The sequence below is a fragment of the Pipistrellus kuhlii genome, unplaced genomic scaffold, assembly GCF_014108245.1.
Source record: "Pipistrellus kuhlii isolate mPipKuh1 unplaced genomic scaffold, mPipKuh1.p scaffold_m20_p_6, whole genome shotgun sequence".
NCBI classification, from domain to species: Eukaryota; Metazoa; Chordata; class Mammalia; order Chiroptera; family Vespertilionidae; genus Pipistrellus; species Pipistrellus kuhlii.
The window spans coordinates 21135567-21147595 of record NW_023425562.1 but is presented as its reverse complement, the minus strand read 5'-3'; the positions used below and the strand labels follow the sequence as shown (position 1 = coordinate 21147595).

Below are 12029 nucleotides of genomic sequence, written 5' to 3'. Positions count from 1 at the left end.
TTATTTTTTAACATTCAGATCTAAAATGTTCTCAATTCAAGGAGGGAATCACAGGTCTTCAAAGGCTGCCCAGAAGCTAGTTGACTATTAACCGATTGATAAAGGTGGTTTCAGGATTAAGATTATTTAATAGATACCTTTTATTGGATGGCCAAAGACTTGTGAGTTTGAGGCCTGAGAGTCACAAAACTGCTGCCACTGTTCCTTCCAACCCAGGCTCTCTGAGAAGTGAGTCAATTGAAAACACAGGCCTCCTTCCTGCAGGCCAGACAAAAGAATGATGCAACTGACTAAAGAAGGAAGGCAAGGCAGTCATTTTCTTCTGGCACATGCTAGACATTTAGAAAATGGAATCAGGAAGAAAAATTCATATCAGTGGAGAGAGTCCAATTCATGTATTAAAAAAATTTTTTTTTTCCTTGACCCTTCTTTAGGGAGGGACCCTTAGGGGGTCAAGCCCACTGAAGGCCCGCCAGAGCACAGGGAAAATTTAGAACCACAGGAGCCGGTTGGATTTGAGCCCAGAGAAGCACATGTTGCTACTGCAGCTGCCTTGGTAACTGGGGGGGCAGGCAGAACATGGCCTCCCCATCTTGTATGGAGCCTCGCCGATCCAGTTGCCCCTGGAAGAGAAAAGGTCCCAGGGAGATGGGGTCAAGAGACACAAGAGAGCTGTGAGAACAACCTTCACACAGGTTTCCAAATCTCGGCACCACCACTAGCTGACAGTGCGACCTTGGGCAAGTCACATCTGTGAGCCTCACTTTCTTTATCTGTACAACCAAGAGGAGACTCCTCACTGTCTGGCACAGGGATGCCGTGAAGATGAAATAATGCAGCCACATGTGCTTGCACCTAGTAAATGCCTGGTAAATAGCTGACTCTCCAGTAAGTGTTGGTTTTCTTATTCTTTCTACCACCCCTTACCCCAACTCAAGCAGATCTAAGTTCTGGGCCTGGGCCTGGACTCTGCCACTTGTCAACTGGTGATAGAATAAATGATCTCATTTCTTGAGATTGTATTTTGTCCTTTGAATAAAAATAAATAAATAAATGAAATGGTATCTGTAAAAATTATGAAGATACTTTGTAAGAGTTCTGTGCAGTCCAGCCGGCATGGCTTAGTGGTTGAGCATCGACCTATGAACCACGAGGTCACAGTTCGATTCCTGGTAGGGCACAGGCCTGGGTTGCAGGCTCAATCCCAAGTACAGGAGCTGGGGAGGCAGCCAATCAATGATTCTTTCTCATCATTGAGGTTTCTCTCTCTCTCCCTTTCCCTTCTCTCACTGAAATCAATAAAAACATTTTTTAAAAAAAGTTCTGTGCAAAGGAGGGCTCAAATAATGGGATGATGAGTGTAATTCAGTCATGGGGGATGTGCCCATGAAGCCTCCTCATGGCCACTGCTGGACATTTATTTCTTCCATGGCCTTATCCCAAATCTGTCCTGTCTGCTCCTGAGTTAATCCTTTCAACTGACCATGGCCTTTAGGAGGAAGGGGAATAAGGAGCCATTGTTTAATGATTACAGACTTTCTCTTTGGGGTGAATAAAGTTTTGGAAATAGTGATTGTACAACTTTGGGAATGTAATTAATGCCACTGAACTGTACACTTAAAAGTGGTTAAAATAGCAAGTTTTATTATATATATAAGTATATATAAGTATATATATAATAAAACTTATATGTAAGATATATACATATATATGTATATGTGTGTATATATATATATATATATATATATATATATATATATATTATACACTGGGAATCAAACACAGGTCTAGTAATGACAATAAGACCCAACACGTATTCTGAATTTCTTAGGAGCCTGGGGGTGATTTCTGGGTCAGCTTACCTATAAGTAGATATGCATCCATTTTACAGATGAAGTAATAGTCATAGAGAAGTTAAATTAAACTACAATTGGAACCCTGACAATTTTAATTCCAGAGTCTAAAAATCTTAACAACTATGTTATTAATACTCAATGCTCCAAAAATTTGACATATCAGCAAGCAAATTGGAGAGTTCCATAAGCTGTATGTATTGGAAATTTATTGTGTTTTTCATTGTCTAATAAAGCTGGGTTATTATATGACATTCTGTCAACAGCAAATAAATAGCTAGAAAAATTTATGTTCAGACTACCAAAGACTTCCAGAACATCAGGATAGTAGAATAGAGCCAACATGGGGCTTGAAATCAACAGACTTGTGCTTCAAATAGCTCTGCTACTTACTGGCTTTGCAACTTCTGGTTACCTCTCTGATACTCAATTTCTTAACCTGTAAGGGGAAATATTTTCCCAGTGTCCTTCCCTTTTTCCTTCCTTCCTTCTTTCTCTTTCTTCTCTTAAATGAGATAATAAAGTGAAAGTATTTTGTAAATGATCAAGGGCTATGTAAGAGTAAAAGTTGGTTATCATTCTATAATTTTGTAATTCCAAATACCGTGTTTACTTAAAATTTGTTCTTGTTTCTGTCTCTATAAGAATCTGTAATGTTTGCAAGTTTGTATATGATACATTGGAAAGAAACTTCCATTTCCCTTTCTCCATATTCCATGGTATGAAGACCACTGGTGTCTTCTCTCCCACCACAATAATTGAAAAGTCTGATTAGCTGAACATTATCATTTGAATTCTCCTGCCTTTCCTTTGGGGATTGCTTTCCTGCAGAATGCAGGTGTTTTGGTTTGCTTTATTTCATGTGTAAGCTTAGAGGGGCTGGCACTGCCCTTGTAGGAAGAGGCCTGTGGTTGCCCAGTGTTGTCTGTCAATGGGTGTGCAGGTCTAATTCAACAGTGAGATATCTGCAAGCCCACTTAGCTGGCAGATCTAAACCATGTTCTTCACTATTGGCTTCATCAGTGTCACTGCCTGTCCACCTGCCTCAGTCCTCTATCTTTCAATAAATTCTGAAACTTGGGTAAAGCAAAAGGATTATTAATGGACTCTAAACCTACCCAAATGTATGGCATTGAGGTTACTTAGAATGGAGGAAGGCAGGCGTGTGTTCCTTTTCTTTGAATTCTGCCTATGCCACCTCAGGATCCACCTTCCTTTCTCAGAGCCCCCTCTTGCCCAACACTGTACTTACTTAATAGCGTAATTGCAGACCAAGTACACTGCCTGGTGCCAAGTGCTGCCCCAGACGCTGATGCTGCCACAGGTGTGGATGGCACAGCCCAGCCGGTTGGAGGATGCCCACACCATCTGAGGAGAGATGCACACAGATGAGGGATGCTGAGAAGGATACAGTGGGGCCCAGGTTCCTTGGGGCTGGGAGGCTCCTGACTTGCTTCAGGTGGGTGCATTGTGAGGTCTGCCTATTCCAAGGTGAGGGGGTGGAAGTATATTGTACTACAATGTTTCTCAACCCCCAACCCCCCACACACCCCCCCCTTTTTTTTTTTACTACAGCCATCAGTAAGAAGTAAATTTTATATTGTTACCATGTACCCACCCCCTCACACACATAATTGGAAAAAATGTACGAATCAATATTTAATCTTGTACGTGAAATATGCTAATATTTTCTGTACTGTTCTATTAGGTTTTTTCTTTTTTCCCAATGACCACTGTTTGAAAATTGTTGTGCTGGAGTTTAAAATACAAACTTTGGAGTTAAATAGCCTTGGATCAGAATCTCACTATCACTAGCTGAGTGACTTTGACCAAGTTACTTAACCACTCTGTGCCTCGGTTTCTAAGATGAAGGTAGGAATATTTCATGGTATGTCAGGAAGGGCATTTGGCTTTGGCCTTACATTTCCAAGAGGGTCTCGAATTTAGAATTTTGACATTAACTCCACATGAATCATAGAGAGACCAAGAGGACCGAAAGAAGATATTTGACATGCAATTAGAAGTCCCTGATTTATTTCCTGCAATATTATATTGCATTGTATTTTTATGTGTGATAAATGTTAACATATTCAATATTAATACTCAAAATATACCATGATTTTTATAATCTTATTTAAGCCTTCCTTCCTTTCTTCTTCCTTCCTTCCTTCTTCCTTCCTTCCTTCTTTATTTCCTTCCTTCTCTTTCTTCTTTCTTTCTTCTTCCTTCCTTCCTTCCTTCCTTCCTTCTTTCTTTCTTTCTTTTTTTGAGATAGGGAGCCTTAGAAAATACTATATAGATACTAGAAAATATTTGGACCTTTTGAATTCAAAAGCACCCTTGATCTCATCAGGCCATACGTCTTCATTCTGAGGTCAAACAATCTGTTCAGCACACCTAAGACACTCAAAACCAAATCCAGTTCATCTCAATTCAACTTCCCAGGAACATGCTTATTATGTAAGAGGAAGTCCACAGGGGGCTCTGTTTTATTTTAGTTTCTGTTCTACCACATGGTTTTTCTTCTAAGGGACCAGGATTTGTTTTCCCATCAGCCCTTAGTGCCGACAAAGGGGTACCTGAGTGTAGTGGGAGCACACAGGGCCACTGCAGCGCCAGGGGCATTGTGGGTTGCAATCCTTTGGGGCTGGAAACAAGTAATGCCGCTTCTCCTCAGACCAAGACTTCACGAGATCCACCACCGAGCGGTACCTGGGAGGAAGAGAAGATGGAAGACACAGGGAGTTGGGGGGAGTCACTCTGCCATAACATGCTCTTCACCTTGTTGAATGACTGAAGGAAGAAGGGCAGAGGGTCACTTACCGGCCAGAATGGATGGCAAGATTCTGGCCCACGTATCTCATCAGCTGTGAGGGCCCATGGGCCCAGATGCACTGGGTGGCCCAGGCCTCAGCAGACCTGGCCAGCCGCTCGTCCCAGATCTGGGGAAAGAAAGGCCATGCAGTTCCCCAGGGAACCACCACCATCATCACAACAGTGCCCAGACTTCACATTTTCCTGGTACCATGACTCCCCTGGTCGTAGGGACCCTGCAATAATCCACTTGACAGATTAGGAAACTGAGCTCAGAGAAGGCCCATGACTTCAGAGTCAACAGCAAATCCACATAGGAACGGACATGCACACCCAGGTTAGTCTGGTGCCCTTTCTCCTCACTGGAGATTGGAGCTTTCTGTTGTGAGTGGGGCTCCAGGGTATTTATTGGCCCAGGTGTTCTCAGCAGTTAGAAGTGGCTGAGCCCAGGGTAATGGGAAGAGAACTAATTTTTTATTTCATATATTATGTTTTTAAAATGTATTTATTTTAACTTAAAAATACTTAATTCAAAAGATTATTTGAAATAAAAAAATATGCACAAGTTTAACATGGAAGATGTGCAAATAAGGAAAAGTGGAAAGTCTCTCCCCTCTATTCTACACTTATCCCTCCAGCCACTGTGCCCCCTAGAGGCAACTGTTGCTGTGAGTTCCCTGTGTCTCCTTCCAGAAATATTCTAGATCTGTACAAGCAAATATGATTACATATATAATTATACCAGCTACATATATGTCTTTCTTGACAAATGGCAGCATGCTATACATTCCATTCAGCACCTTATTCTTCTCTCTTAATAACTTGATTATTCCACATCCGTACGTAGAGAACACCCTCTCATCCATCATAACAGCTTCATCATTTTGCAATGTATGAATGTTCCAAGTTTTATAACCTGAAAAGTCATCACTTAAAAAAAATACTAGTTCCCTTTGAGCTCTGACTTCCTGGGGTTCTCTGAGAAGTCATTTGTCCCTTCAGCAGATATTGCACAGTATTTCTAGGCACTGCGGACTCACAGTCTAGCAAGGAAATGAGATGTGAAACAATCATTACAGTCCTGGGGGGGGTGAGAATGTGAAATGGGCTGGGACTTGCTTGGGGCTGAGGCTCCTAGAGCAAGGATATTGTCCTGTGGGCAGAAGCCAGCTAGTGGAGAAGAAATGGGGGAAAGCAGACAAATGTTTCTCTCATTCTACAAAGAAGAAAACTAAGGGAAGGCAGAAAAGATGGAAGACATGAGGCGGGGGAAGGAAAATCGCTCTGCTACCAACCTGCTCGGTGACTTTGTTGAATGACTGAGTGAAAGAAGAGCAGTGGGTCACTCAGACCCACACTCACCAACCCTCCCCGTGTCCTTAGTGAGACATCTCTTTCTCTCTGCTCTATACTGCATGCCTAACTATGTAAACACCTGCTGAAGTGAGTGCTTTGCACACACAACCTGTGCTCAATAAATGTGTCATTTGCTTGAAAATGGAGGGCCTTTTATGTGCCAGTTGATGTGTTAATGAGTCAGTCAATGAACAAATAAATGTTCTCCCCATCTAGCTGCCTGCCGTTTCTGCTTCTGTCTCCAACCCTCCCCACACGGTATCACTCACTACCTGTCATTATATTCTATATATATTTTGTTGATGTTTGTTTTCTAACATCCTCACTAAAATGTAAGTTCCAGGAGGGAAGGGCATTTGTCCATTCTGTTCTGGGTAGTGTCCAGGAGGCTCAGCATGGTGCCTGACTCCAAACAGGCACTAGTAAGTACTAAGAAGTGCATCATCGACTGTTGCAAAAGAATTTGCAGGCTGTTGTGCAGCAAGTCGGGGGGTGGGACTGGCAATCTCTTTCCCTAAAGAAATCTGGGGGTGGGCTGGAAGCTTATGTCTCCAGACTGGTTTGGGACAATGGTCCCAGAGGAGGGGCTGTGAGAAAGAGAAAAGTTTCCTCCTTCACTCTGGATAGCTGGGGTAAGAGCCACCAGCCCCGGCTCTTTGAGAGCAGACATCCCAGCTTCCTCTCACCATCAGCTGCTGGTTTTCCTCAGCTAGAGACCTCGGGTACCAGCCCCCACAGCTCCAAACTCTACCTTCATGGCTTGTTGAGGATGGTCTGGGATGTCCATCGTACCCCTGGGGCAGAGAGACAATAGCCCCCACCTTCTGCAGTTCCCCAGGAGGGGAGCCAGAATTCTTGGGCAGCATATTGTGTTGACTAAGACAATGGCCTTTTGCAGAAATGCCCAGACAGTAGCTAACCTGGATCAGGACTTGGGGTGAGATGGTGCCACCACTTCAAAGCCAGGGCTCCAAAGTTGAGTGACTTTGGGCAAATTAATTATCTGCATCTCAGTTTCTTTATTTGGAAAATGAAGATGTCAGTTCCCACCTTTAAGGAAGAGTATCCTTAGGGTTACGTGAAATGCCTGGCGTACAGTAGGTGCTCCATAAATAACAGTCCTCTGCTTCTGACTCCCCAAAGGCCCTGCATAATCAATCACCTTTGTGCCCTCATCCATCAAATGGGCAGACTAAATCCTGCCCTTTCCACATGGTCTAGACACCCAGATGTTGGCTTGTGGGGCCAGGGTGGTGAATGGTCCAGCCCTTCCAAGACAGGTTGAGACGAGTGGTGCTTCCTGGAAGGGGGACGGGGGAGAGCACAGGGACTCACCATGTACTCCATGTTGGCAGCTGGTGGGTGCACGCTGGCCCTGATGCGGTTGTGATAATCCAGTAAGGCACTCATGTCCCGGGCAGAGATGTGGTGCTTCCGCCGGTAGTGGGGCACCCCCAGGCCACTCAGGGAGTGCACTGCTGTGCCCTTGGTCCAAGCCAGCTCTAGGGTGGCATTGGGCATCAAGGTGTGCACTGTCTGGCCTGTCCAGAAGAACAGGACTGCCAGGCCCACAGTGCTGGGCAGCGGGGGCATGGCTGGCTGAAGGGGTCACACGTCTGCCTTGTGCAGTCAGAGCTGGCTGCCTGGAGGGGGTGAGTATAAAGGCACCAAACCCTGAGTGTTCTCCAGCATTGCCATCCAGAGGATGCTAACCCTGGGAACTTAGTGAAGACCCGCTGACTCAGCTCTGGCCCAACACCCTGCCCTTCCCACCCCAGCAGACTGAGTGGATGGGGCAATAGGAAGAAATGCCCAGACAGTAGCTAACCTGGATCAGGACTTGGGGTGAGATGGTGCCACCACTTCAAAGCCAGGGCTCCATCCCACCAGCCCAGAAGAAAGATCTCCCCCACCCCCCCATCCTAGCCGCCTTCTTCACCCATCCTGCTTAAGGTGGGCTCCTTCAAAGCCCTCAGAGGGGCAGGGTCCACCTTCCCCAAAGCTTAGTGAGGGCTCTCTTGTCTCTGAGCTGCTGCACTTTCAGCAGTGAGGGCAAGACACAGAGAGAAGCAGATGCGGAGAATGAAAGAGGCAGAGAGAAAGAAAAACAAGAAACAGAAAAATGAGCAAGACCAAAAAGGATACAGAGGAACTGAATGAAAGATATAGAAAGGTAGAAAGGTACAAGACAGAATGAGAGATGATGATAAGAGGAAAAAGAAAGAACGTGGGGGTGGGGTGGGAACTGGGGGAGAAAGAACGAAAGGTAGAGAGAGAGAAAGGGGAAAAAAGAACAGAGAAGAGGGGGAGAGAAACAGACTTGAGAAGAGAACTAGAGAGAGGCGTGCAAGAGACCATGCAGCAGGAGCTCATACCCAGGACAGGCAGCCCAGGTGAGAGGCAGGAGGTGTCCGAAGAGGAGGCAGGGGACTTCTGCAGACACCCTGGTCCGCCTGGCAGCACAGCGACTTTAACGGTCCCCGCTGAGCTGATGGCATCTGACGCGCCCGGTCCCACAGCCCCCTCCCCTTCCAGCCAGGCCAGACTTGAGCAGGAGGCTCCGCCCACTGCCCATTTGCTGGCTTTCCTCTCCAGCCTCTGCTGTTCCCACTTCCATCTGGAGTGTGCAGGGCTGGGGCTAGGCTGCTGGTCAGGGTAGGGATGTGGCAATGGCAGGGATTCCAGGAGGAAATATCAACCCCCTTGGGAGACCCAGAGGCTTCTCTCTGCCTTCTAGATCCCAACATATTAAGGCCACCCTGCATCCAGTGTATTTTCTGACTGTTTCCCCTACATAGCCCACTGGCCTCCGAGCAGGCTGCTAACATGGCCTGTCTCATGAGCACCAGGCCCGGACTGAGTGCTTCATATACAAGCTCAGCCAACTCTCAGAAGCATACATGACAGCTCTCCATTTTACAGATAGAGAAACCAAGTCCCATAGAGGTGAAGGAACGAAAGTCAAGCCAGCCTATTTGCCACAAGGCAAGGATTCAAGTCCAAGTCTGACAGCAGGGCCCTGTGTGTATGTAAAAAGGACGCCATCTTTTGTATAGAAGTATTCACTGAAATGCTGCTCAGAGCATCCTCATTAGTTAAACATTCAAATCCCTAACTTGGTGTCCTTGGGCAGGTTACTCAACCATTTTGTGTCTCAGCTGTCAAAATGGGACCTACCTAGAGCACTGTTGCAAGGGCTAGAAAAGTTAACATCTGTGGAGCACTCGGACAGGTCCTGGCACACACAGTGCGTGTGTGTGTGTGCATGTACGTGTGCGTCTGTGTGTGTGTGTGTGTGTGTGTGTGTGTGTGTTCAAAAGCTCCTTTACTATTGTCCTTCTGAGTTAAGAAAGTTTAATTTCCTCCTCTCTGATTAATTGTATTCTCCATGAATAATACACAATACTTTTGTTATGAGAGGGGGATAGACTTACAAGAAAGATGTTACATAAAAAAAAAATTTGAAGTATTTGTGAGTCTTCAGCCTCCTCCTCCAGTGACCTCTGAGAAGCCCCAGGCAGCACCAGGTGGTGATGCAGGGCTGGAAGCTGGGACTGGACTACCCACGCGGGGTCCTCCGCAGGCACACGGGATTCTCACTCTAGGCAGCCACCCGGCTCCAGCCTCCATGGCCCAGACAGGGCCTGCTGCCACACACCTTCCTTCTGGAGCAGCTTCCCCCAGCCCAGGCTGAGTGCTGGGGAAGGTGGGGCAGGCAGAGCAGTGGGCGATGGGAGCTGCCAACACTGACCTCTGCAGAGAGAAAGAAAATCAAGAAACAGAAAGGAAAAGAGCAAGACCATCCCAGAAGGAGAAGAGAGACTGGCTCCAATCTAGCCCCATCTCTGGGGATATTCAATATGCTGGGTATCCCAGGGCAAGTCCCTATCCTTCTCTGGGCCTCAGATGCCCCACTGGAGAAACTGGACTAGGGCTCTTCTGCTTACAGCAGCTGGGATGCGTGGTACACCAGGGGGAGCTCTGCAGCCCCCCAGAGGAGGACACAGCCTGGGAGCTTAGATCCCAGGAGTGTCAAGAATTGTGCCCACTCTCTCTGAATGCTTACCATGAACTTCTCCCATGTGGCCGGCACCTGCATTGGTTCAGAGCATCATATCCATCTCTCACAGCTAAGTTTGAGGTAGTAACCCCACCCATGGTACAGATGAGGATACTGAGGCACACAGAGCCTCAGAGACTTGCCATAGGGCCTAGAGCTTGTTTGTGTGGTAACTGGGGTTCTGACAGTGACTATCCTCACACTTTTATAGAATGCACACGCATTCACTGTTCTCATATCACACAAGCACATCCTCCTCCCCCACATCAGACAGTCCATTCCACCATCCCCTGAGATGCCTTCTATTGTGCACCCCTTCCACTGTGCACCCACCCTTTTCACATTTAATCATATCTGACACATATAAGTTGTGTGTGTTTGCCCCTATCTCAGTGCCCAGCACTGTTTTAATCACTTTTGTGAATAAGCTTATTTAATCTTCAGAGCATCCCTATCCAGACAGTACTATTGTCATTATATCCATTTGTATATACATGAGGAAACTGAGGCACATAGAGGTGAGTCATTTATCTGGGATCACATCATCCAGTAGGTAGCTGAGGTGGGATAGGCCCTTGGGCAGGCCAGTTACACTGTCTCTTCCCAGAGACAGACATGGAAGAAGGTACAACCCTGCAGTTCCGTCATGCGTACAAAGTTTACATCTCTTGTCCTGCATGTTCACACATCCACAGAAAACCAGAAATCACACTGGAGGAAAACATACAGGGACACCCCTGTCCGCTCCACCAGGTGGAACCTTCTCTGTGTCCTCATTGACTAAGGCAGGTTTCCAGGGGATAAAAATGTTAGAAGGTGGAGGCATGAAATAATCAGGGGCAACCGAGATGAATGTCCTGGCTGGTCACTACCTTTAGTTCATACTTTCTCACTACCGTTAGTTCTTCTTTCTACAGAGGAGAAAGTGGAAACTCATAGAGATTAAGGAACTCATCCAAGTTCACACAGCTAATCCCAGTGGAAACTGGGTCCCAATACTAGGTCTCTCTGATCCTTACCTTGCAACAGTTGCTTCTGAGAAGACTGTGAAACAGGAGCCTGGTGCTTGAGAGAGGACACTGAGAAAGCTGGAAGGGCCTTGGGAATCTTCTCAGTCACTTCCTCATTTGCCAGTTGAGAAAGGTGGTTCAGACACAGGCAAACCAAACCCGCCGTATTCACCAGACCTTGCTCCTTCAGATTACCACTTGTTCCAATCGATGGCACACACATTCTGAGCAGCACTTCAAAACATACGAAGAGATGGAAAGTAGGGTCTCTGAATGGTCTGCCTCAAAACAAGAAAAGTTCTATGGGATGGTATCCACAGGTTACCTGAAAGATGGGGGAAATGTGTAGTTAGTGAAGAACATTACTTTGAATAAAGCACTTTTGATGTTTCTCTTGAAATTATCATGTTTTCTTTGATTACAAAATATGCACTATTAACCGGTAAATGATCGATCCACATTATTAACCAGTATCTGCATTATTAACTAGTAAGTGGTTTTAGAAGCTCATAATAACACCTTCCTGATCCCACCAAATGCAGAACAGTGTCTTCTTTCTGAAGCGATTTGGCCTTGCAGTCAATGTCGATGGTTGACCTGGATCAACCCGTGATTTTGTGCATTTGGAATTCTCAAAATAAATCCACTTTTCATCACCAGTTACAATTCGATGCAAAAAAAGACATTTTTTTTGTGCTGTTGAAGCAACATTTTACTGATGATTTTTCCGTTTTCCATTTGTCTTTCGTTTAGTTGATCTGGCACCCATTTTCCTTCCTTTAAAATCTTTCCCATTGCTTGTAAATGATAGGAAATTGTTTGCTGAGCAATGTTTAATCTTTCTGCAAGTTGTTTCTGAGTTTGACATGCATCTTCATCCAATAATGCTTGCAATTGTTGGTCTTAAACTTTTTTGGTTGAATTGGACATTTTTTT

The 12029-nt window shown here is 45.6% G+C and overlaps 1 protein-coding gene across 2 annotated transcripts; it reads right to left on the bottom strand.

Moving 5' to 3' along the window:
• R3HDML (R3H domain containing like) lies at positions 1–11232 on the bottom strand. 2 transcript variants are annotated; one of them, XM_036417922.2, is made up of 6 exons: positions 11103–11232; positions 9525–9776; positions 4677–4795; positions 4433–4565; positions 3106–3221; positions 1–623 (listed from the first exon to the last, which is right to left on the bottom strand). In XM_036417922.2, the coding sequence occupies exons 2-6, from the start codon at positions 9651–9653 to the stop codon at positions 491–493; spliced, it is 630 nt and encodes a 209-aa protein (XP_036273815.1). In that variant the 5' UTR covers positions 9654–9776; positions 11103–11232; the 3' UTR covers positions 1–490. The 2 variants fall into 2 exon arrangements, with proteins under 2 accessions (XP_036273815.1, XP_036273813.1); XM_036417920.2 differs by lacking the exons at positions 9525–9776; positions 11103–11232 and adding an exon at positions 7359–9202.
• Between the last annotated feature and the right edge of the window lie 797 nt (positions 11233–12029).